At 41.6% G+C, this 26,286-nt stretch overlaps 1 protein-coding gene across 3 annotated transcripts in view; it reads right to left on the bottom strand.

Annotated features, from left to right (window-relative positions):
- Positions 1-26,286, bottom strand: part of zfhx4 (zinc finger homeobox 4) — a 79,562-nt gene that overhangs the window by 17,926 nt on the left and 35,350 nt on the right. For 2 of the 3 annotated variants that reach the window (XM_087789083.1, XM_087789084.1), the window contains exons 6-7: positions 23,772-24,003; positions 1,612-1,713 (exon numbers count right to left, since the gene is read on the bottom strand). In XM_087789083.1, the coding sequence (XP_087645209.1) occupies positions 1,612-1,713; positions 23,772-24,003 (334 nt within the window). The remainder of the gene's footprint in view (positions 1-1,611; positions 1,714-23,771; positions 24,004-26,286) is intronic. The other variant, XM_087789085.1, reaches the window with a different exon arrangement.

The following is a 26,286-nucleotide window of genomic DNA, read 5'->3' on the forward strand; positions in this document are numbered from 1 at the left end:
ATTTCCATCTCATACATAAAAAGACCATATGAATCCTTATTTGGGTAAATCAAATCCAACAAAGCCGGGGCCGCCACCAGCCTCAGTGTCGAGGCAGATAGATTACCTCACACCCCCATATGAAATAACACCAAAAATCATCGTAGCATGATGCCAGTGTTTTTCCACTTTCAAGTACAGCCTGATGGGGGTGACACTAGAATAGTAGAATACTATAATAATACATCCCCGATGTGAACTAGGTATAGTAAGTAAGTAAGTAAGTAAGTAATATTTATTTATATAGCGCTTTTCCAGACCAGGGTCACAAAGCGCTTAAACAATCAAAACAATACTCAAAAAAGTATATACTTTAAAGATCAAGATAATACTGAGAACAACACAGGAGTTCCAGAAAATCAAGGAAAAGCCTGAACAAATAGAAACGTCTTAAGATGTTTCTTAAAGGAGTCAGTAGATCCATCAAGCGCAAAGAGAGAGTATAGCATAAACAACGCCCGGTCACTTCTGGTTTGCTAGTTCAGCTAGCGTGAACATTTTGGGAGGGAAATTGACTAGAGCGCTAATGCTAACTGACTACTTTTCCTAGTTTTAAGGTAATGGGAAATTGATTTAACCATATAAAAATTGCAGTTAAATTAAAAAAAGACAGGAAAATTGTTTCTTCTTTAAAAATAAAAGGCCAAAGATAAATGTATTTAGCTTTAACTAGCATTAGCCGAAAGCTAGTTGGCAAACTCTTTCTTCACGGGACAGCTAGGTACAAATCTTAATGTTAAAACAAGAAGCACAACTTTGCACACAAGATATTTTTAAATAAAAGTTCAAATTTTGGGAATGATGCATGTATGTATCAGCCAATAAAGATTACTAGTAAACGCTAGGAATAAAATATATCATAATAAAGAACAATGGCAACATTTAAACTGATGAAGGTGCAACCATGACAAGTAATGACAGGGTTGCAGGGGTACAAAACTAGAAGCGTACGAGAATATACACCAGTGTATTCCCTATACTACATGTACTGTTTGATCTGATGAAATTTGACAGGGTCACGGATTCGTCAATAATTAAGGAATGGAGTGAGCAGGAAAGAAAACATGGGAAAGAATGAGAAAAAAAAAATCAAAGGAGGGTGCAAGGGGAAAAAAACTCATTTAAGGGTTGCAGGGATGCAATATTAGAAAAACATATACACAGCCCCGCCATCTAATCCACAGCTTATGAAAAATTAATATGTCATCGGAGAGGGCACAAGAACCAGAAAAGATTAATGCAAGGCGCTTATAAATTACAAGCACGCAAACTGATTTGATTAAAAAATAATCTAGGGCCCGGACATTGCCTGGTAATATCCACAACACTCAACTTATCCCTCTCTCTTTTTTCTCCCTATCGCTCATTCTTTCTTTCTTTCTTTCTTTCTTTCTCACTCTCTCCTCCTGCTATCAGATGGAAACGATTAAAGCGGGTCACATGGAGGCGAGTCACCAGCGATCACACGTTACACAAACACAACCTTTTTTCTTCTGTGAGTGGAACGATGATGGGAAAGTTACAGCGTTTTGGTTTTTGGTGCTGTGTTGGCGAGCGCCTGCGCCGACTTACTGTCAGGTCTCCTGCCGTCCATCAGATCCCGGTCACTCTGGTTGTGAGAGGAAGGTCTGGAGGAAGAGCAAGGGGGTTTCTCGCCATCCTCGGAGGTGTCTTCTGTGGCAAGACAGATGCAAAAAAAAAGAAAACGTCAGCCTTATGGAGCAAAATAAACCACAACTTTATATTAAAATACACAAATATTCCTATTTAAAGACGTTAAATGATTAGAACCAAAACCCGGTAACTTTTTTTTCTTTGCCAGACATCTTCATTAGACGTTGAAAGCACCGGGTGATTTAAAAAGACACACCTTTTGCAAATTGAGTTAGAAAAATCATCAAAACCTGGGAATAGATACACACGTGTGGTTTGGTACTATTAGCAGATTAGCCTTCCATCTCTGGGAGTTCAGCCCCTTGTTTGATAATTCTGTGTATCTGCAGTGTTCTGCCAGTGGATTAAAGTGTGTGCGAGTGTGTGCGAGTGTGTGTGTGTGTGTGTGTCCGTGCACACTGCCAAGTCTGTATGTGTGTGTATATGTGTCGCCAGCACAAGCTAACACTAATCCTAGCCGAGCCCCAGCGCTCCCTTTCATCCAGCCATCATTTGTCTCCGGCTGGGCTGATGTCACTTTGTAATGAATTTTGAGCAGTCTGAGAGAGGCCAGATAACCAGGAACAAACACACACACACACACACATACACACACGCACACACACGCACACACCATAACAGAAATAGCACACACAAATGTAAAGTCAAGCAGAAACACTTGCACACAGGCGTCACATCATAGACACAGTATCACTTTCACAGAGAGAGGAGGGAATAAAAAAAAGAAAAAGGGTAAAAATTTCACGTCGTCTAAATGTGGGGGTTGGGGGGGGGTGTCTCCTCCACCACAAACCCCTTACTCTGCCAGAGACTTGTGTGTAAAAAAAAAAAAAAAGAGCTGTGCTCATCAATCCTGCACTGCCTTAATAACCATATTTTACAACACACACGTTCATATTCAAAGAAATCAGTCACAGGGTGCAGTGAGGTCACTTCGCATTTGCATACAATCACTTTGGCCATTGTATCATGAGCACCAGGGGTCTGCCAACCCCCCCCCCATGGAAGCATGATATGATTAACCCTGCATATACAAGGAGGCGCTCACACACACGTCGACACTAAAATAAACACAAAAGCGACACGGGTCTGAACGCAAACACTCAACACAACAAGATTTTGTTTATAAATAAAAAAATATATATCTACGTTTATATGTATTTTGAAGACGTAGAAACGCGCTGCATGTCTGTGTGTGTTTGTGCCGGAGAGGGGGAGACGAGCACTGCACCCTGCTCCTGATGTTTTATTAATACGTCGGTGACAACGGGGATGAAATATCTCCTGTCAGGCACGAGAGCCGGGGCTGCAGAAATTGCAATTTTCACTGCTGGAGCTGCAGCTTCCATCTTTGTATTTTAATTCACTCCACCTTCAAGCAGAGAAAAAAAAAAAAAAAAGGCCTTTGTGTGTGTGTGTGTTTGACTGTGTGTGTGTGTGTGTGTTTGTGTGTGATGAAAGCCGGTTTATCAGCATCAAATCACGTGTTCATCTTTTCCTCTATATACGAGGCAAAAGGTGCAAATGGAATGACGAATAGAGATGGAAATAAAGAGGTAATGTGCCGCTGAAAATAAAATCTAACTCAATATTTGACTTGTATGTAAACACGTTTCTAATGTCGTGTAAAAGGAGAACTTGAAAAATGTCATTACATATTAATAATTATTGCTATATTAAATAAACGATCAAAATGAGATCACTTTAGAAAACAAACACTTGCCCACCTCTAGGGGGCACTGCACTTGTAACCAGATAGGAAGTAGGAAGAGACAATGAGCAGCGAGTGAGAGAAGGCGATGAGGGCAAAACAAAAGATGAAAGGAGGGGTGATCATCTGGGCTTCATCATCATCATCATGTTTTTTTTAACTTCTCTTTTTTTTGATAGATCAGTGGTGAATATGTGTGTGTGTGTACATGGGTGTGTGTTTCTACACTGAGGACATTCCCAGACAAGCACTCTCAATACATCAGCACAGTGTCTGCCCTCTGCCTGACCCTGACTGTTGCAAGTGTGTGTGTGTGTGTGTTGGAGTGGATGTGCGCCATTGATCAAGTGAGAGAGACAGTGACAGCATATGTTTGCATGTGAGCTGTCATGTGCGAGCGTGTGGACGAGAGAAGCGGCGACTCTTAAGCGTCGACTTAATCGCTACCAGAGGATACAAACAGCAAAACTTTTCACAGCCACCTTCCTGCCTACTTCTGTGCACACACACACACACACACACACGCCCCCACACAAACACACACACACACACACACACACACAGTTGGTCCAGCAGTGGCTGGGTGTGTGAGCTTGGCAGCCTGGCAAAATTCCCTTTGATGTGGATCAGGCGGAACATTAAAGCCAGTCGGTGAGCTCGGGGTAGAACCGCAGACCCGGGGTCTGATTACCCAGAAACCAACACGGGCCTATATTTAACCGTCGGTGAAGGAGAGTAATTAGGTGACTCCTGATCAACCAAATCAGCCCCGCTTTTAAATCCTCCCCTTTAATTGGTGGTTAGAGAGGGAAAAAAAAGTCAACTTTAAGATTATTTTTTTTATCATTCAGAACAAGGAGCAACGCGGAGAGAGATGTCTGAAATATGAGGTGGCATATGGTTGCATTGGTGTGTGTGTGTGTGTGTGTGTGCCCTCTTGCTATATAATGACCTGCTCTGAGACCACTCGCTCCCCATTCCGTCTCCCCCTCAGGGCCCATAACCACCAGGCCGGGTCATTATCTGCCCAGTCATATAGCACACAAGCGTAGAGCAACGCCACAAAAGAAGGAAACAAATTGTATCCAAAATGGCTGCATTCATTATCTGCTGGGTTCGCTCTAATTTGCTTTTTTTTTGCTTTTTTCCTCCAAAACTGTGATGCTGTTCATTACTGAGAGGAGAATGTTGTTTCCATATTACAGCTCATCTTGATCCACTGACTTCTAACTGCTGATCAAAATCATTTCAGATGCACAAGGTTGTGACACACATATGATACACTCAAAACATCTGTTTTCTTTTAAGCAAATAAAACTCAATATATACCTACTTAAATACGTTTAGAAAATCAGAGAATAAATAAGACGTTTGCTTCTTTTTTTCATTTTCGCTTTTATCCTTCTTTTGCAGACCTGGGCGAAGTGCGGCCCTTCAACTGTAATGTTATGTGGCCCCAATGTTGACAGAGCATTACATTTTTTTTCTGACATCTTATTTTATTTTTGTATTTACTATCGTATTAACTCTGAATAGAACTGTCTTAACCACTTTGTTCAGGATTCTTTAACTTCATTTTTGTCCTTGTAGTGAATATTTCTTGCCCTGAACAATAACTTAAGTAAGTAAGGAATTATTATTTGTCTTTCCCGTACATGTTGAGATTAAATTTAGAAAAAAAAAGTTATTTTATATCAGTTTTTTTTAAATAGTATGTTTACTTGCATACTAAGTTTTTTTCTGTTGATCTTTTTGTCTTAACTGCTTTGTTTATAAAAGGTTTTTACTCATATTTTGGCTCTTCGTTCCTCTAGATGGGCCCTCAGTAACAGTTTATAATGTGGCCCCACTGCTGTTCTTTTGGGTCATGTCTTGTCCCTCAAAATAAAATGCAAGAAAATATAAGAAAAAAAAAATTCTGTGCTTTCCTTAATAATCCAAAAGCCTGACCCATAATGCATCTTGGCTCCGGACTGTTTAAAGCATGTACTATTGCAGAGTTGTGTGGACATTATATGAGGACTCTTGTTTCCTTCTGTACCTCTAAAAGTTACGACGAGTCACTCTCTCCACTAGGGGGAGAATATTTACAAATATTAATAATCAGGCGCGTGAGACTGGACGTGGTCATGGTGTCCCTGCACTGATAATAGATCTGCTGTACGCGGTGGTAACACGAGCGTGGTGTTTAGTGTAACACCCATGACTGCCGCGTCTCCTTCGCTTAGCACTGAAGTTGACGTTGATTCCTTCCTACAGTCCCGGTCGTGTCCCCTGTGAGGTTCCTGTGCATGTGTGTGCGCCGGTTCGCAACCGGGGCCCTGTGATGTCACATTTCTGCGCCGCACGCGTGGCTCTCGTTTGGCCTCTAGGTTTTAGAGGGGAAAGCTTTGAAACAGAACACCGACCCACACACATGCGCACACACACACACATGCACACACACACTCGCGCACACACACACACACAGTCAAGGGCCAGTGGTAATACTGCCAGAGTAATAACCTTACAGACTTACTGATCTCCCTCCCTCCCGTTCTCTCACCCTCAAATCTTTATTTACCCTGCTCTCCCTCCTCATCCAACCAGCCTCCCCCCCGCCCCCCATCCACCCTCCCTCCCTGACTTCACTCCGTACCTTTTCCCCCCAAAATTTCAGCGCGTTTAACAAGCATTTAGATCTTAACCAGATGTTGTTAATGTAGCATGTCTAAAATACTAAACATCAGCCCAGAAGAGAGGGGCTGCAGCTCCTGCACTGAGCCTGGGAATGACTTACACACACACACACACACACACACACACTTTGCATAACACACAATTTCTCCTTCACATTCACAGCCCACATGTAAATGTACAAACACACACTTTTACACACTCACATCCACCCACACTAAGCATTTATTCACCTAAAAACACAAGAGAACTTAATACCCCCGCAAAAAAAAAAAAAAAATACACACATCCAATGTTTCAGGTTGTCTTCGTGAGGCAGACAATAGCGTTGTCACATTTAATATGCTCCTGGTGTGAATGTCAATAAGTTGAACTGACAGAATAAGCAAAAAAAAAAAAAAAAAAAAAGACTTTCGTGCGAAAGAAGAAGAAGAAAAAAAAAAAAACTGCTTGTGTCAGCAGCTTCAAATGAGCTTTGTTGTTGTCAATTACAAACTTCCCCGAGACTCTTCATTGTGTTTTATTTTCTACACCGAATCGCCTGCAACACTTGCGGGCATCTAAAGGAAAACATCTTTTCGCTTGTGAAGAAAGGGGGGGAAACTATAAACATTAAGAATAAACACAGGGATGTTGAACATGTTTGTATTACTTATCATTGACACCGGATTAGGATCAATACTGAAATTCTAGCAAAATGCTCTCAATAACCAATTTTTCTTCATTGAATTTGAGTTTATATGTGAGTATTACGCAAAAAAAATAAAAATTAAAAGCTAAACTATGAATAAATACTGTAGATTCACATCAGGAACACATATCTATAAATATTACACTTGACTAGTATCACAGTATGGTATGGTTAGCTAAAATATCTAACTACCAAATCATGAAATGGCTTGAGACCTTGGCTCCTGTGAGAGTCACCTGCTGTCCAAGAGTTCACTTGAATATAAGATGCATATGTTATGTTAGCTCCTAATTCTATATCAGATGAAATTATAGGATATACATATAAAATACTTTGAAAGAACCACCAGTTTTTAACATTTTTAAAATATTTTGATCAAATTTACAGGTTGAAGAGCTTGAGAAATAAATAAATAAAAGGCCCCAGTTTTTAATAATTATAACGTTTTTAGCCGGAAACAAGTTCGGTTTGTCAATCAATTTACCAACTTTACATACTTTAAAAATGAATATTTCAACTAATACTGTTTCTATGTCATCGTCTCCCGCCTAATTCGTACTTACCAACTATTTAAACTTTACTTTTTTAAAGCAAAATGAAGGAGAAAGTGATTTCCAAGCAGACACTGGATGTTAATCGTGAAGTAAAATACACTTTTATAGACTCTTAAATAGTGACTACAAAACCTTTCTTGGCAGGATTAATAAGGCTTTAAAAAGGTTCTGCGGTGGAACAAAAAAGGCTGTAACACCTGGCCTTATACAATAGAGCAGCACACCTACTGTACACCTCCGCACGTGTGCGCGCACACAAACACCTGCATCTTACACAACAGCCATATTGCATTTCTGCAGTTTGAATCACCTTAGGCTGAGTGGGTGAATAGAGTAGGCGGCACGACAAGCTTACCGAGAGATTTAGGAATAATTTGAAAAGAAGATTCCACTCGTCTGTTTCATCTCTCCCCATCTTCTCTGTTTTCTTTGGTCTTTTATGATTCCTCCGTCCAATATTTATCCAGCCCGTGATTATAAACAGCTGGCCGATGGGCTGCGGCGGCCGCCGAACACACATGCCCGCTCGGGGGAAAGTCGCAAACACAGTGGAAATATCGCACAACCTCTCCAACGTGACCCTGTCAGGCTCAGACGGTCGGACGGCGGCGAGGAGACAGAACCGGGGAGAACCGGGAGCTCAGGGTTAATGGCCTTCCCATCTCTGTGATAAGAATTCATTCTCTTCTATTACCAGCACTTATCTACAGAGGTTGCTGTCTTTTCCTTTCTCTCCCGCCAACACACACACACACACACACACACACACACACACACGCACAAACGAGAGACGCACAGCGAGGGTCCGAGATCGATAGATGAACTTAATGAAGAAAGCAGCTGTTTCTCGGCATACCTGCCCAAGTCTATCAGCCCAACATCTCCCTGCCGCAGTCGTGTGTCTAACTATCCATTTATCTATCCATCTGTCCATCTAGTTTGATATCTGTTCACACAGCTATCCGTCCGTATCTGTTGTACCCGTGCACCCATTTATCCGTCCGTCGCTCGCTCCATCACTGGCACAGAGATACCAGCGTGATAGATATAGTTTGTAATTGAGCAGAGCGCTGCTTGTCATGTAGCCCAGGTTTATTTATTTTCCCAGAACTAATTTAAGGCCAGAAAAACAGAGAATCTAATAAAAATGGCAGCTTGTGCGAGTGTGTGTGTGTGCTTAAAATAGTGCAATGACGGGCAGCAGCCACAAAGATAACACTTTAAACCGATTTTTATCCCATTTTGCTACTGTCCTGATTTGAGCTGAGCAGAAACCATCTGTTTTCATAAGCATCAAAAAACAAAAACTCTAATCCTTGAAGAATTAAAGAGAACGAAAATAACAATATTTAAGCTGCGGTAAGTTGTTTTGGTGGTGATTTTTCATCATGAATAGAATATTTAGGTGTGTGTGTGTGTGTGTGTGTGTTAACGGGAGGGGCGTTCGAAGAAGTGATTCGGATCTGGATTTTCGTCCACGGTCGCGCGGTAGCATGATGGGAACCAGATGATGCCCATCACAAATGTGGCGGTTTCTCATGTAAAAACACGAAAATAAATGATGTTTTTCAAAATTAACACAAACAGAAAAAAAAGGAGTCTTTGTTTCAAGCTCGCTTTTTTCGATAACTCAAGTCATTCCCAGAATGATTTATTGATTCGTCAACAGTCGAATTGTGACATTCTTCGTCGGGCCATGTATCATCGTGAGCGAGCATGTGGGTTGCTAATGTCTTTGATGAAATGTGATTTAATTTGAAGCCACTGCTATGATGCATTCCCTCATTTATGCAGGCTCCAGCCGCATCCACGCCGACACCATTACCACATAACAACTTTACACACTGACAAGAAGTCCTCGGCCTTAAAATGCTGAAACCAAAAATGCGCGCTATCATGTGGGGCTTATTGTGTGTCCAGGTCTTCAATGGAAGCCTGGAATCGTAACAGAAATATCTCCACACCCAAATAATCATTAGGTTGCTCAGAATCCGCCTCCAAAATGACACATGTAGGGATCGTCTCACACTGGTAGACCCCCGGGGGCCACTGCCCCGGAGATGGAATTCGCAGACGGGTGAAAGAAGGAGTGTTGGCTTTCCTCCGACTTTCTTAAAAAACATGCAAAAAATGTCCATTTCATTACCAGCTAAACAATGTCATATGGGCCCCCACTGGCTCTAATAGAAGCAGACAAAGACAGAGCTGCACACATATGCTTCAAATAAATCAGATTACCGAAGGGAGAGAGAACGAATGAGAGAAAGAGGGAAAGAAAGAGAGGCACCGCCAGACACTTAGAGGATTGACAATATTCCCTTTTTCTTGCTACCTCTACCCCTCCCTCTTCCTCTCCTCTTTCTTGACCCCCCTCTCCCCCCCTAGAGCAGGATCTGTTTTAGATTTGAGCCAGTGCAACAGCCATATCTCTACCTTATCTCTGCTAGCCGTCAGAAAACAGAAAGCTCCATGTTTCCATGCATTAGACTTGTAGCCCCTGATGAGCCACTTAAAAAGCTAGCAGCCTCTTAAAATGGCCGAGCAGCAAAACAAAAGGTCCTCAGAACAAATGAGATACATGCAATAGAAACTGGAGGAAATATGTACGTGTTTCTAAGAGGCAGAAGAGGGAGTCATCGGCGTAACAATGCATTATGATGAAACTTTGCATGTGCAAATGAACATGTTGCACAATCGGTAACAGCTGCACAAAAAAAAATCGCTTTCACCCTTTAAATACACACAATTCATACAGCTTTTAATCGCAGTTAATCGCAGATATAATGAAACTCAAATGACAAATTACTCTGAGTAGATGATGGACTGTAAAACTACTCATTCAGAGCACAAAGAAAAACAAACTACTTTTCGCCTGCTTTTAAGCATCTAATTCAAGGGTCCGTCCCCCCTCTTTACAACCATTATTGACTCGTACTAAAGTTGATACAAAAAAGTGTCGACAGCGTGAGAGGAACATGGGCGCAATTTGGCCCTAAAAAAAAAAAAAAAAAGTCAAGGAAATCTATATTCAAATGACCCGCATTGATTTCTAATTAAGTCCTAATCGTGGCCGAGGCTCGGAGTCTCTAACTGCCCGATGACAATAACAAGAGACGAAGATAGTTGGACATTATTGATACACTTTAACAGTGGTGGTCGCCCAGACATCGATTCCCACATTTTGCGGTGCCTTTGGCGCGCACCGAGGATTTAAATCAGTATGCGCTACAGGAAACGCACACATAAACAGAGAGATAAAGCCTTACCCACACATAGACACACATATATATACACACACAGGCCTTCTGCGCAGACACACACCTGAGCGAACCAACTGAGAGTAATAAACGTTCATCTGGGAAAAAGTCGTGTAATTGTACATTTATTTGCAGTTACTTTCCATTAACTAGCAATAACTTTTTTTCATTTCTGTATTATATTTAATTCAAAGTTTCCAGCAAGTTTTACTGTTAAATCTCTGGTATTATTTTTTGGCCAGTCCCTAATCTTTTATCGGACACACAAAACTGACCCACCTGTGTCTTCAGAAGTAGAACTGTAGACACCATTTTTAATCATAAGCTAAGATTCTCACCTGTATACGTGAATGAAAAAAGCAAATTTGATCTGTTGTTGACATCAAATATTGATGTTTTTTTTTTTTAATATTTCGCATTGATGTTTTGAGGTGTCATTTAACGATCCACAGCCGATCGCAGGAGCCGGAATCATGTCCCCCCGGGCCTAATCAAGTATCAGATACCTTTTGTTTTGGGAGCTCATTGATGGATGAAATCTTTATCTGTGCTATTGATCAGGAGGGCGGCGGGTCCTAAACCGTCTGTCTCGTGGACTGCCTGCTCCGGCTCTAACAAGATTGCCAGGGCCGAGTATATCAGTTAACATTTAATCAATGGCAGCTTAAGACACTGGGGCAAAAGGGAAAGGAGCCGACTGCTTCAGCCTTCTGCCCCAAACCATTACCCAGGATTGAAGGTGTGTGTGTGTGTGTGTGTGTGAGTGAGAGAGTGGAGTTCCAGATGATTACAAGGGATTGGGTCTGGTTGATCACACATCTTCAGGGGACAGAGCTGTGTACATGTGTGTTTGTTTACAGGAACGCCGGCGTCCACTTGTCAATACATGTTAATATGTCAAAAGAAAACGCCAACGGTCGATCTGCTCTGAAGGTAAAAGGAGAAGTGAAAATGTGACTGATGTGCTTGAAAAGTCACTTTCACAAATCAAATGGAAGGAATTGAACACACACACACATGAACACACACATCAGACAGCTTTTTTTTTCCCCCCCAACTTCCTCACTTGGAAAAATGTTGCTGATGAATGCAAAAAAGTGTCAAAAAAAAAAGCTGATGTTCTTTCCCGCACTAATGAAAATAAGACTTCATCAAATCTCACTTCACCCGTCGTTTCTTTTATCATTAGAATGCATCATCATCACATTTGACGTCAGCAAAATATCCTCAATATTTTCAGCAAAACACTGAGTATGTAATGTATTATTTAAACTCTTTAAACTGATAAAAAATATGTTTTTTTTAAGTCGGCAACTGCTTGTTTTTTACAAGTTGTCGGAGTATCTGTGAAGCCTAAAAAAAGAAGGGATGAAGTAAAATCACATGAATATCACGGGAAACATTCAATAATAAAAAAAAAAATTATTTAATTATTTCCTTCATTTGTTTTTTATGTTTATCTTATTAAAATATGAATCATAAGACAATAAAACATTAAATATATACAGTTTATGTCAAAAATATTTTAGGAAAAATCACAAATAAAATGAAGGGGGTAAAAGAATATTAATCTTAAGTATTTTAGCAAATTATATTTAGAAGAAAATGAAGACTGACAACTCAAATCTTCTGAATTTCAAGGGGATCGGATATAGTTGTACTGTGACCGCATAAGGGCCGCATGTGTACAGTCACCGGGAGGCATGTGGACCAGCACTGATCAAATTTCACTTTTCTAAGCTGAGATCACATTCTCTACCTTTTAAAATGTAGAATTTACTACTCCGTGTCCTGAAATGTGAAGAAGTCGATGAAACACTTCTGTCTGATGAAAATTAAATCTGGTTTGGTCTCCGACTCATTGTCCCTCACACACCGGATTCTTGTTTTATTGAGCTCCGTTTTTAAAAAAAAAAAAGCGATTCTCGACTGAATATGGAAAGTGATTCCCGGTGTTTTTTGCCCGTGTTTGCACATGGCGGTGTACGCGAGCGCTCGTTCAGATGGGGAAAGCCCCTGCCTTTCGTCCAAAGCCTGGGAGATTCCCACCACCAAAAATCAATGTGTGTGAGAGCATATGTGCCGGAGTGTGTGTGTGTGTGTGTGTGTGTCAAGGTTTTGTAAGACAAATCTCTCCTGCGTGTGCCGGTTTAGTGCTATTGAACCAGGCTTCGATCACTCGGCCACTGTGAATAATGCAAGGGAGTCTACTGCTCACTTACAGCACAGGACAAGTGTGTGTGTGTGTGTGTGACAGGATGGTCCTTTCTCCTCGTTGCAAATGCAACAGGGCAGTTCTTCGACATTCCTCCACTTGGCCCTCTTAATCTCATGTCAGATACAGGAACTCCCACATTGATATTGTCTCACTGACAGTGTGCACCACATATGAATGAGTGTGTGTGCGTAAATATGTGTGTGTGTGTGTGTGTGTGTGTGTATATAGGCTGGAGGCTTCTACAATCGACAGGAAGAGCTTAACTCAAGCAGACAGCTCCGGCCTGCACTTTGACACACCCTGACTCATTACATACAGCTGGCACACAGTGGAATATTGTCATTAAAAAAGACAATTAAACGAGAGGATGAGGGAGCAAACACACACACACACACACACACACGCGCGGGCGAAAAACATCTCCATGTCCTCAGGTATACGAAGCGGAGATATTAATAAACAGGAAGTTGCCGAGTAATTAAAATGATTTGAGACGAGGATCTGTTTTTTTTTAACGTGCGTGTGCTTCTTTTAATTAAGCTGAATGATCGGATATGACACAAACCGTAAGGCTTTAATGGTGTCCTACAGTTGATGTGGCCGGAGGGGACAGCGGTGGATGGGACAGTGGGGACGACACGCACACACACACACACACACACACACACACACACACACACACACACACACACACACACACACGCATGTGAAAAGACAAGACGCAGCTGCTCACTAACCCTTCCTTTTGACATAATTATCTTTGCCATCACTTACAAGGCAATTAAACAAACATCAGCTCCCATTTCCTCAAACTTCCAATCTTTTTGCTCTTCAGGTATTTTTCTTCCCCCCCCCTCGCCTTTCTTTTTATTTTATTTAATTTCCCTACTTACTCTTCATCGGTCCTCCTCTCGCGCTCCTCTTCCTCCCCTCCTGTGTGACTCCAGACAAGGTTTCAATTTCAGCATGCTGATTGTCTCATTGCCGACTCTATGCATGTCTAACACTTACTGGCACTCTGGGGACTGACAATACACACACCATAGAATGACTATTACACTCCCACACCTTTCTGGGCGAGTGTGTGTTCGTGTTTGTGTGTGTGAGTGTGTGGAAGAGGTGATGAGGGTGTAAAATGCCTATTACACTAAGAGTCTGGTCTCTCTTACCACTGCGGAGAAATCTCTGGCGCCTAAAGAGCAGAAAATTGCAATGCTCCTCTTCCTCAGTCCCCATTAACCTGCTTTTGAAACAAAGGCCCGGCCGAGGTACGTGCGTGTGCATGTGCGTGTGCATGTGCGCCCGTGAGTTGGTGGTGGTGTGAGTGCATGTTTGTGTCGACCACCGCACATGTCGTCACCATCAATGGAAAAAAAAAACCTTGTTCCAACAACTTGAAACGTATTTGTTTTTAAGCCGGTGCGGTCCGAACCATTAACCATAACCAGTGTATATAGCTCATATTGACCGTACTTAAGCTTGTACATGGATCAATTATTAATACATGACATATTTACATGTGTTCTAGAAGCATGTTACAGAAGAAAAAAAATGGTGCATTAGATTGTATTATGATTACGTTCTACTAGTGCTGGTGAAGCTTCATGAAACGGTGTCATGTTGTTTAGAGGTCAGTAGGTGGCGCCATCAGTTAAAAAATGTTTCATTAGGAAAATAGAGCAGAGACCGCCATCTAGTGGACTCTGAAAAAAATAACATAACACTGTTTGATGAAGCGCCATCAAACCATCACTACATTCTACCATAGAATTGTAATAGTTAAGCCTTAATTCTTCTTATTAAGATGACATAGGGAAGTTATTGGCTAGTTAACGGTTAATATCTGTTTCCTAATGGTATAATTCATGTTTGGTTTCCTTTGAATCCTCAATATTAACCTCATTTAGATACTTTGTTTTAAATAAACATACTTAAATACTGTTGTTTAAGCTTATATTCACAATTTCTTAGCAACATTGTGTGTTTTAATTCATTGTTTTAATAATCATCATTATTTATTTAACATTAAACTGCTTTGATTGAGGACTAAAGATGGAAAGTAGCATTGTGCTAAATCTGGTGCAGCCATCTTTTTAATGTAACTGCACATTGTCCTTTTAAATAAACTGAACTGAACTTTTTGGGACGTTCTCCTAGTAGCCATGCTGGTCCCAAATACAGCTTGATCATTAATCCGGTGAAAACTGGTGGGAAAGGTCACAGCTTTCACACTTTTATCTAAGTTTCCAAGTTAATGTTTTATTTTTTTTTGTAAGTTAGTTTTAAAACATGTGAACATACAGTTGTGTTGAACCACTCAAAACTAGTTTCTTTAATAAGTAAACTAATAGGTAATAAATACATTTAAAGAAAAGATAATAAATGACTATTTTCATGAGCCTAAATATGATCCAGAATGTATGATATTGTCACATCCTGCTGGTATTGTTCAGCCCATTTGAAACTCATCCGTTTACGGCATTACCTGGATCTATCGGTGTTTACTAAACAACTAAATTACCTTGTCACTCATTTTGCTTCATTTGCTGCATCCCTCCTAAGAGAAAATTGCAAAAAGGAGGAGAAGGCGTCACATGCAGTGCTCGGGAGACGACGAAAGCAGACGGCATATTTGTCTAATTCACACAAAGACATCTACATCAAAGCTCAAATCAAGACCCCGGGATCATTCATTGGATTTTTTATCAGTCTATCCATTTCCTGTGTGCGAGCGTGTTTTCTTTCTTCCCATCAGCCTTTTCTCTCCTTCTGTCACATTCCTTTTCCACTCTCCGTTTCTGGAGCGTTATTAGGAAAGGATAAAAGCAAAAAAAAAAAAAAAAAAGTGGGATGTCATGACATAGGACCCCCTGTTAGCGCAAGGAGATGGCAGAGAAAGAGTGCACGAGCTCAGGAAGAAAAAAAAAAAAGGAGAGAAAAGATGAAAGAGAATTGTCTGGAAATGATTGCTCACAAGGCATTGATTCTCGGCTTTAATCTCACACACTGTGCTCAAATTTCCTATTAGGGAGATGAAGAGAGGAGCGGGAGGCAGACGGGTCGTATTCTCGTAGGTGGGAGGTGAAACCTGGCTCGTCTCTCACACGTGTGACACGCATAATCTGGACATCGCCGGAGCGAGGGCTCCTTTAAACGCTCTGTGTATCCGAGTCGCTCGTTTTCGGTAGAGAAAACAAAGCAAACATTTGCCGGCGACTGAACTCCTGGAGGGTCTCGAGCGTCTCAGACGGGAGACGAGCCAATGACAGCCGCTGTAGCTGCAAAGCTTCCTCCAGTTAGCGACGATTAGCCCCGGCTATAGGTAATCAATAGCTTCTATCAATTCCATACCTCCCACTGATGGATGAGGTGGAGGCAACGGAGACGACAGTGAAGAAGAAGGAGTGGATGCAATTGTTTCCACAAGTGCTTGTTCTTGACAATATTATCGCTTTGAAAATTACGTTTTTTTTTAGGGGTGAACTGTCCCTTTAAGAATACATCTTGTTCAGGCTTTTCCTTGATTTTCTGTAACTCCTGTGTTGTTCTCAGTATTATCTTGATCTTTAAAGTGTATATACTTTTTTTGAGTATTGTTTTGTTTGTTTAAGCGCTTTGTGACCCTGGTCTAGAAAAGCGCTATATAAATAAATATTACTTACTTACTTACTTACTTACATCAAATAATAAGATGCGATTAAAACTACTATATATAGTTAAAGAAACTACTCACCTATTTCTGAAACGTAGTCTCTAGTAAACGATTCCTCAAGAAAATATAAAAAGTCGTGAGCAGAACTCATCAACAATAGCTATGTTCGTGTGTGTGTGTGTGTGTGTGTGTGTGCATATAGACCAGCACAAATGTCCATCTGTGAATTGTATGATAGTGTTTTCAGATTAGCGGCTGCTTGGACCCCGCGAGTGCATTGCCTGGTTACCAAGGCTCTGGCTCCACACAACCCGAGGCCCCATCATTGGATTGTTTGTCTTAATGCTGTGTGACACAGCCTATTGTTTTGTCCATCTGTGGTTAAGAGTCAATGGGCAGAGGGTGTATGAGGGGATCAGGGATATAGAAGAATAGAGGTGAGGGGGACTAAAATAAAAGGGGCGAAATGTAGAGAAGGAGGGGGGAGGAAAGGTTGAAGGCGGTAGAAGGGGTCGGGGGGGGGGGGGGGTGGGGGGGAGTAGGGAAAAAGTTGTGAAATGAAAGAGGGAGAGAAAAGAGAGGTAAGATGCAGCAGCACTGGTACAATCCTGTCAATGTTCCGTGAGACATCGAAGCTGACTTCGCCACTTCCCTTTTTCACGAGCCCGGTGTTTCCAGCGGCTTCCAGTTCCATATGGAGCCGAGCCCTAAGCCTTTTGTGATATCCCTGACGTGGAATACGTCCTGGCACTGTGACGCCGGTCCCCCCTTCAAAGGGTTAAGTCATATTTAGTATGCGTCCTCAGAGCCCCACGGCTTTGTATTGTAAATAAGGCTAATGTGGCATTGGTCAAGTATGCTAATTCCGATAATCAGCGCAATTTTTGCAAATTATAACTGTCAGTGCGGTGGGCACAGAACCTTGGCGGAAAACATCAGGGAGCAATTTAGCCCGGGTAATACCCCTCCACCAAAGAACAGCTCGATTCAAAGAAAAACAATCAGCAGTCCGCCCCAACATTTCAAAAATAGTTTATGGTGAACGAGGATCTTTTTCTTTTCAGAAGCACAAGTCAGCCTGCTGCCTCTATTTTATGTGCACACGCAGACCGCAGAGTAATTATAATTCGCCTGGATGGAATTATTCAAGAAATGACCACATCTTTCGCTCCCGGAGCCATAGAGAATATGGTTTGGGGGAAATTTGGGCTAAATTGCTACTTTCCAGAAATATAATAATACATGTATAAAATGTGTCTTGTTTGGATTGGAGGGATGATTTAAGATGATGGTGCATTGTCTCCAGCTAATGCCAGAGCAACACAAACGCTAACCTTTTTCTTAAAGACACTCCGGGGTGTGATCCCGTGTCAAGTTCAAGCGCATAAAAATCCCATCGCGAGCTCTTTTTAAGTGTGTGAAAGCTGCTTTGCTTAAATCCGTTTATTAACCTGAGCGCATGTAAGTAACGACCTGGGGAAGAAAAAAAAAAAAGGTCAGGGGTAATTTATGAACTGTAGGTATGTTAGCAGATCAATATGGAATAGGATTGTCTGGCGCTCCTCGTTAAAGTCGGGCCCAGGTATGTAACGTGGAGCTCCATCGGGGGGGCTGACATGTGATCCTCGGCAATCAGCAAATTAAGACGTGCCCTTTGATGAGCAAATCAGTCGCTTCCAACCTCCTGCCTTTTTCTCTCTTTTTTTTTTTTAAGAAGCAAAGATGTACCAGTGTTTGCTCTCTTGTGGTTTCTGGGTGTGTGTAGCATCCTTTCTCTCACTCCTCCGACCATCCATGAATGTTTATGTAATGGCCGCAAATTACTGAGACAAATCCTGGAAATAGATTTCTGTCTGAGGGAGACCATTTTTTTTTTTTTTTTTTTGGAAGGAACCACTGGAATGGTAGAAACCAACCCCGCCACCGACTGATGAAGAATTATAGAAATAACTCGTCGTCGTCAGCATGTTTAACAATAATCCTTTCGATGTGTTCAAATATTGAAAAAAGCCATGATCAGCGAGTACTTTATGGAAAACGCTTCAGACACTGTCGTCGTCGTCTTTCCGCTCGCAAGGTTACAACTAATAAGTGTCCATTAGCTTGGCGTTCGCCTACAGCTACCAGGAAAGTGGTTAGCACGGCCAAAGTAATTTGGACCGAACGTATCCCAGAGCCTTATCACTCAAGAGAAAAAACAAAAGGCTCTGGGCACGAAACGCCATAAAAGTACCGTCGGCCTCCGCGAGCAAGAAAAGGTCTTTTGTTTAAAGGGGCGACTCAGACAAAGATAGTCCTCTCACTGCCTCTTTAATGCGTGTTGTGTGGTGGTGGTGGTGATGGGATGGAGACATGTGGGTGAAGGCTGGTGGAGGGATAGATGACAGCCCTTCCTCGCAGGAATAATTACCTCCATAAGATCTCTCTTTTTCAAAAGAGGGGAAGAAAAGAGGTATGCAGAAAAGGAGCCAGTGTTTCTGCTTGGTCTGACTTATGAAGGGTTTTACACATGATGGAGCACGAGGACTAATGGGCGAGGAGGCAGAGATAGAAGAACTCTGTTATTCATGCACACACCTCTACAGAGAGTTATTTATAATTAAACATGTGCACAATTACTCAAATATTCTTCCAGATTCTCCCATTTGTTTATTTGGAAGTGTAATACTTTAGATCATTAATCTAAAGCACAATGTTTGCGACACATAATTATTATTTCTAGAAAAATAAACTGATAAACTAAATAATAATAATAATTTTGGAAATAGGGATAAGTTGTGTATAAGCAGGCACAGTACAAAATGTCCCTTTCAATACAACGTCGGAACATCATTGAGATTTAAAAAAAAAAACTGCAGAAAAAACTCTTTAACCCACGATTCTCATGAATGTCTTTCTCTTTCCCTGCTTGAAATTAAAAAAAGGACTAAATCCATTAAGCATTGTAGAAGGGCACAGGAAAAGTATTTAACAAAATTCTCTTGATGACCCTCAAAGCAACGATGACCTCCAAGCCGTCCATGGATGAGAGGGAACTCATTGACGCTCCTTCTCATGATGGAAGCCGGTGTTTTCACGAACATAATTGTCTTTTAACAGTTCTAATCATGCGCAGAGAGAGAGGTTTTTTTTTTCTCATCACTGCCACGTGTGGCACAGGCGGCGGCGTCTTGTAAGAAAGACCGCCGAGAGGTTTTTTTTTTTTTTCGCTTGTCACAGTCTGTCGGACCTGCTTCGTAAAATGATGGAGCGCATACATCGAGGAAAAAACCGACCTCCTCATCTGGCAGTAATGTTTACGTGGGCTAAATTATGAGATCATTGTGTACAGCGTCGGCAAGAATTACAGGCTTAAAAACCGAGAATGAGAGGGGCGCGTAATAAATACACACAACAGCGGCAAAACACAACAATTGACGCGCACGTAAAGCGGCGCTGTCAAAACACCTTTAGTGGGCTGGTGTGTCTCTGCCGTGCCGTGTCCTTAATTAGGCCGTAAAATCAGCATCAAAAATTGTTTAATGAAAGCCATTCACATGTACATAAAGTCCAGCGCATTAGAACTCTTATTCCCAAATGGGCCTATAATTATCTGGCTCACCGCCAGGTCCTGGGCTTTAAGAGAAAGATACCGGTCAGCACTTAAATTAATCTTTTTCATACCAGTCTCTAATGAACAGAAAGTGCTCGAGTCAGGAGTTGCAGCCCCAGAAAACTAATAGCATGCCTGCACACGCATGTACACAGCATCTCCACGAAACAATCGCTGTGAATATGTTGCCTACTACACAGACTTTTCTGTCGGAACAAACATTCCCTTCATTTGTAAGGAATCGCGGCTCGAATCGGTGGTGCCGGAACATTTGATGCCTCGAACAGATGCAGGAGGATATTTTGTTTGATTAAAGTGCAAATGACTAGTATCACTCCTCGATACGCGGAACAAGGTCCATACATGTTCTCTTAAAGGTTTGTGATTTAAATAAAGATTTAAAGATGTCGGATTCAAAGTTCACAGCTAGCTATGCTAGCATCCAGTTTAAAATGTCCTGTTGATGATAATAAAAGGTTTCTCTATCTAAATGCATTATGGGATGGTAGGGTTAGGTGTTAAACTACCACAAAAACAAAATGTTTTAGCGTTGCAAAACAGGATTTCTTTTTTATTTTATCCAAACAAACGTATAGTATTTTAACAGAAGCACGTTTTTTCTTCTTTAATTTTGAAGTAAAAATGTAAATATACTATTCTTTGTCTGCTGTGTGTACTTTGGAAATTATCCATATCTCAAACATTCATTGTCCAATTCCCGACATTGTTTTTAAGGCTTTTTTTTACACCAATATATTTTTCAACACCTCAATAAACCAGCTGTTCTCTGATCTGATACACTCTTTAAATTAAAAAACATTCATTTAAGGTTCACAAATACTTCCATTGCTACGCAAACGCGAGAATATGTTTCCGATCAAAAGCTTGCAATGCACAGAAAAAATGTTTTATAATCATCTGGGGACGTTTGATTTCGCAGATGTTCACGGTGTACGTAAAGCACTTTTACAATACGGCGAGCAGCGGCCCTAAAGATCAACACTTCAGTTTCCCTTTTTTACTACATTGACTTTTACATCATGTCCTCCCTGCCTACACCTGCCAAGACTGTAAGCTGGACAAGCCAATGGCTTTGAAACATTCACCATGTACCCTGTGAAAGAATACCGTTGTGCACTTATGAGTTATATAGAGTGGGCAAAGGGAGGGCATCCAAGAAAAGTGGCTTAAGACGCCGGGGCGCTGCCAACGTCCGGTAGAGCTTTGCACCCGCTTCCTCGTGGAAACTCACCGTGGAGCATCAAAGCTGTGGCGTGAAACCGGCGCTCGGGCTACAGATGTGGTGTGTTTTAAGAGCGGAACATTTGAAATAGGTGCAGCGGGTGAATATTGCATGTGACAGGTTTAAAACCTGGCGGTTGCTCGGAGGTGAAAAAAAAAAGAAGAAGAAGAAAGGCGGCTGAAAGAAAAGAGAGGAGTGGAGGTAGAGATGGGGGGGCAGCTGTCCATATCCAAGGTAATGATTTATCTAAGCGCGATACACCCCGATCTCACTTTGATCCCTGTGTAATTAAAACCAGCGGTAACAGGTCACCATCTCAGGAATAACTCTCTCGCTTTCTCTCTTTCTTTCTTTCTTTCTTTCTTTCTTTCTTTCTTTCTTTCTTTCTTTCGTTCTGTCTTCTGGGATTCACAGATGTTTCTGAGAGCCGGTCGTCCATCTGTTTTAGAAGTACAGTATAAACAGGGCTCTTTGCAGAACATATCCAAACACAGATGGACGTACAAGCTAATGCTATGCTGGAATGCTATTCATAACCCCCCCGCCTCCTCTTACTCCCCTCTTTCTCTCTCTCTCTCTCTCTCAACACCCCCCCCCTCCTCACTACTTCAGGTCAAGCAAAGCAAAAACAAGTTAAGCACTCATTTTCTTCCAGCAGCATTAACATAAGGATGACTAAATAATGGACCCTGACTCGGGCTCTTCTGGTTTAAATTACAGCGCGGCCCCCCTCCCCTTACACCCTGCAACCCCTCACCCACCATGCAACCCCCACTCAAAGAAAAACGATTAATCTTTTTTTTTTTTTTTTTTTTTTTTTTTTTTGTCTCTGAATGTTTTACAGTTCTGTTACACTTATTAGCTGCTGGCAGGACGGAGACTCTTAAATGAAAGCCAAATTGCTTTGGTCATGAGAAAGGAAATGAAAGCTCACTCCAGGGAGAGACTGTGTAGCCGTACGTGTGTGTGTGTGTGTGAGGAACCTATGTGTGTGTGCGCGTTCTTTGGTTGTGTGTACATGTGCACAAGCTTTTTTTTTTTTTCCCCACAAGATCCTCCCAAGGTGAAATTTCATAAGCTGACTGCCTGCCTGGGATGTCCCTGTGCACGGGACAGTGTGTGTGTGTGTGTGTGTGTGTGTGTCGAAGATATAAGTGCGGCAGCCTAATAGGAACAGTATGCTCATTTTGGAGAGATTAGGAGGAAGGGACGGGTCTGTATCGAGAGACGTGATCTGGATATGAAGGCCAAAGGCAGGAGGCAGAGGTGGAGAGGGGGCGAGGAAAGGTTTGACAGAAAGGGAGGGGAGGGAGAGCAAAAAAAAAGAAGAAAAAAAAAGATTGAAGGAGTGTGACTCAAAGAGAAGTATGGATTGAATTAATAAAAAAAGAAGAGTGACCGGTGTGATTTTCTACAGTCGACCATCCATGCACGGGTATCAGCGTCGTTTACAGCGTTTTATCGCCGATCACGTCCAGCAGCCTTGACTCTTTGCACTTGACATAAGCTGCGTGAACTGCTGCAGCACGACCGATCAACAACGAGCCAGTTTGACTTCAGTCTCGGAGAGAAACCCAGCGGTATATTCTGGCTTCGCTCAACAGGAGATGAGCGTTCGCAGCTCATAACGGTCGCTGTGGTTGCTCACCTTCATAAAATCACATCCTGCTCAAGGAGTAATATGAATTTTACTGTCATTTAGTTTTAACTCAGAAGTAGATAAAGTGCCTGCAAAACCCTCTTAATACTAAAACTTTAACTTCTAATTTAAATGGTTGAATTTCTTCAATATTTTAAGGGAATTTTATTGTACGTATAAATAATTTGTGATCATAATTTTTGCTTTTTATGATTGTTTTTTAAAAATATAAAAATAAATAAATAAAATACAAAACGCTATAATGTATGATTAATTTAAAATAAAAGTAGCTTAGTTTTTACAGAATATGTTTTTTTATTATTTATTTTAATTGAATAATTTCCCTATCATCTTGAATACCTAATTCTTTTTTTTTGTTTGATGATATTTACTTGCTCTATAGCCATGATCTCCAACTGTATTTGCACTGCAGACTAGTTTAATGTCAGAATTATATTCTCAGGCCAACCTTCTGATTAAAAAAGTGTTTGTTTTTAACTCATTTTCACAAGTTTACAGGTTTATTTGTAGAGTAAACTTGACTAAAATAAACATCTTGACTGATTTGACTTCAGAAAAAATACCATCTTTTAAAAAAAACAAATAAAATAAAAATCAATAGAACAGAAATTCAATTCAAACGGCCCTTCAGGACCAGTAAGGGTCTCCGGACCAGGGGCTTGAGGGCCACTGCTCTAGAGCACAACTGACACTAGTGATCAAGATACGTTTAAGTCATTCGAAGCACATGCTACAACGGCCGTTGCCGAGTCAAGCAACAAAAAGGAGACGCCTGAACCTCTGGAAAAATCAAGAGTTCCGTACCGTGGTTGGAAGGACACTCCTTCACCTGGAAGAGCTCGTGGAAGCTCAGTCCGTCCTCGTCCCTCAGGCCTTGCTGGTGCAGCTGAAGCTTCCTCAGTCCTTCGTTCTGCTGGTGGCGAGCTGAGCGAGCGTGCTGCACCAGGTTGAGTCGGGCCTTGGTGGAGTAGTCGCACAGCATGCAGTAGTAGATGCACGACTCCGGACTGAAGGCGCTGTCCTGCTTGTGCAAGTGCTGCGGGGGGGGGAGAGAGAGAAAAACGTTTAGATTTGAAAATGTGTAGCATGATTTTGTGTTCGAATAAAAACAGCCTGGAAACATCAGAACCAACAAGAATGTAATCAAAACTGATGTATCCAAACCATTAAAATTAGTCCTTACTGCAAAATCTAAAGTAATAAATTGTTTTTTTTGGTATTTGAACACATTTTTGAGTCTTTAAAGGTGGTCGGTGTTTCCTCAACTGAGCTTTTATTCGAAGTGTGCTGTTGGCTGCAAGCCTTCAATTTCCATTTGCCTCTCCAATGGCACCACAAGCCGCGCAAAGCTGCCCCCCTACCTCTTACCCTCGGACCCCCCCCTCCGCAACCCCGCCCACCCCTCTCTTTACACACATCCCCGTCCCACCTTGGCCTGCAATCATACACCCCAGTCAAGCCAAGCATATCGAGTGTGCTTGTGTTGTTGCTGCCGGGCTAATGAACAATGCACAAAAACAAAAGAGCAGGCCAAGCTTTTATTATCTGATCCTCTGTGAGAGGGGAGGAGAAGGGGGGAGGCGGAGGGGAGGCGAGCTGCGGGAGTAATGGTGGAGAAACATGAGGACGGAGGTGGCAACACATTCCTGGTATCTCCAATTTTTTTAGGAAAATAAGTGAGGTACGTAACAGGAAATATATCCCGATACTTAAAAAAAAAGGCTTTTATTTTGAAAAGTTCCAGTTAGCTAGACACGCTTCGGGACATTCAAAGTATCAAAAAATGTCACAGGGGGTCGAGGACAGAGGGGGTGGGTGGGCTCGGTTAGCTGCAGGTGTGCGTTTCTAAGTCCACCCCCCCCACCACACACACACACACCTCCATCGACACACACTTTTTCCCCTTTTCTGACACAAACAGGGATTAGCAACATAGCTACAGCTGCTAACACATCTTTTCTCCCGGTCGTTCCTCCTTTTTCGTTCTTTTGTCGGGAATCTTATGAGGTTTTTCTCACGAGACGGTGGGACGTCCCCTCGCAGTCAGAGGCCCTTTCAGAAGTCTTAAGTTTTAATTAAGTCGGAGTTGTCAGAAGAAAGCTCCCCGAGTCCAGAGCTCAGGGCCATTAATTACAGCTATCTTTGTTTCTCTGTGAAAAGAGGCCTCCCTCGCTCTTTCTCTCTCTTGCCTCTCTTTATTTGCTTCTTTTCTTTCCTCCCACCCTCGCAGGAGAGATGGACCGCTAAGCACCAGGAACCACACACACACAGATTGTTATGAGCTAAGAAATATAAATCATTTAAAGTAATTAAGCATCACCTTGTGCGCGGTATATAAACGTAGGAGATAAAAAAGATAGTGATGGATGAAAAAAAAAAGAAGGTATCAAGAATGTGTCAACCGTTGATGTAGTACGAGTTTAGATTATTTATGTCTTCTCAGCATTCGTGGAGAAATGACAATGTTTTAGTAAGTGGCAGCAGATTGTAGCTTTTGTTCTGGAACAACTACCATTGTTTAACCTAGAAAGAAAAGAAAAAACAAGTTCTCTTTAAAAGTCGTGTCCAAAGATTACTCACATCTTTCACATGTCCATGTATTTCAATTGTAGGATCTGAGCTGAACCAACCACTCGGGGGTTGAGAACCTCGTCTGCCAGATAAGTTTAAGCCTAATATTAATTCTCCCCCCATCAGCACATTCCAGAGGGTTTGTTTAAGACCCAAACTAGAGGCTTGTCTGTCGTTCGCTGGCCTGACATGCCGGCGGTCTGGTGATCACAGGCCAGAACATCCATGATTTATGAAGGTTTTAAAGGAACACTTTGACTCCTGCCAGGCCCGGGCTGTGCGATGCATATTCAAACAATTGCACTTCTCCTGCATTGTGTTGCATGAATGTGAAAGCCAGTCTTTTTAGAAAATGGCTGGGGCCAATAATGATGGTTGGTGGCGGGGGGGCTCATTATGGGAGCTTTTTTTCTCAGGACTCCACAATAGGAGTTGTTATTTTTGTAATTACAAACAAGTAAACCCTAAATATAACATGAATTCAACAGGAAAATGTAAACTTCAATCATAAAAATTGTAACTTTCTGTTAAATAAATGTCACTTATTTACTTATTTATATGTTTTTAGGAGAATAATATAAGAATTATGTTGGTGTTCTCTTTGTAGGTTGCCAGCAAAAGCATAACTTTAAATAAAAAACAACATTTGAACAACTAAAATAAATATGTGTGGCTTCTTGGCTGAGGTATGTACTGTCACGGTGCTTTCCTACAAAAAAAACAACTTTCATTTTCTACCGTTTATCTG

This window comes from Callionymus lyra, chromosome 4 (genome assembly GCF_982586985.1).
Source record: "Callionymus lyra chromosome 4, fCalLyr1.hap1.1, whole genome shotgun sequence".
Lineage (NCBI taxonomy): Eukaryota > Metazoa > Chordata > Actinopteri > Syngnathiformes > Callionymidae > Callionymus > Callionymus lyra.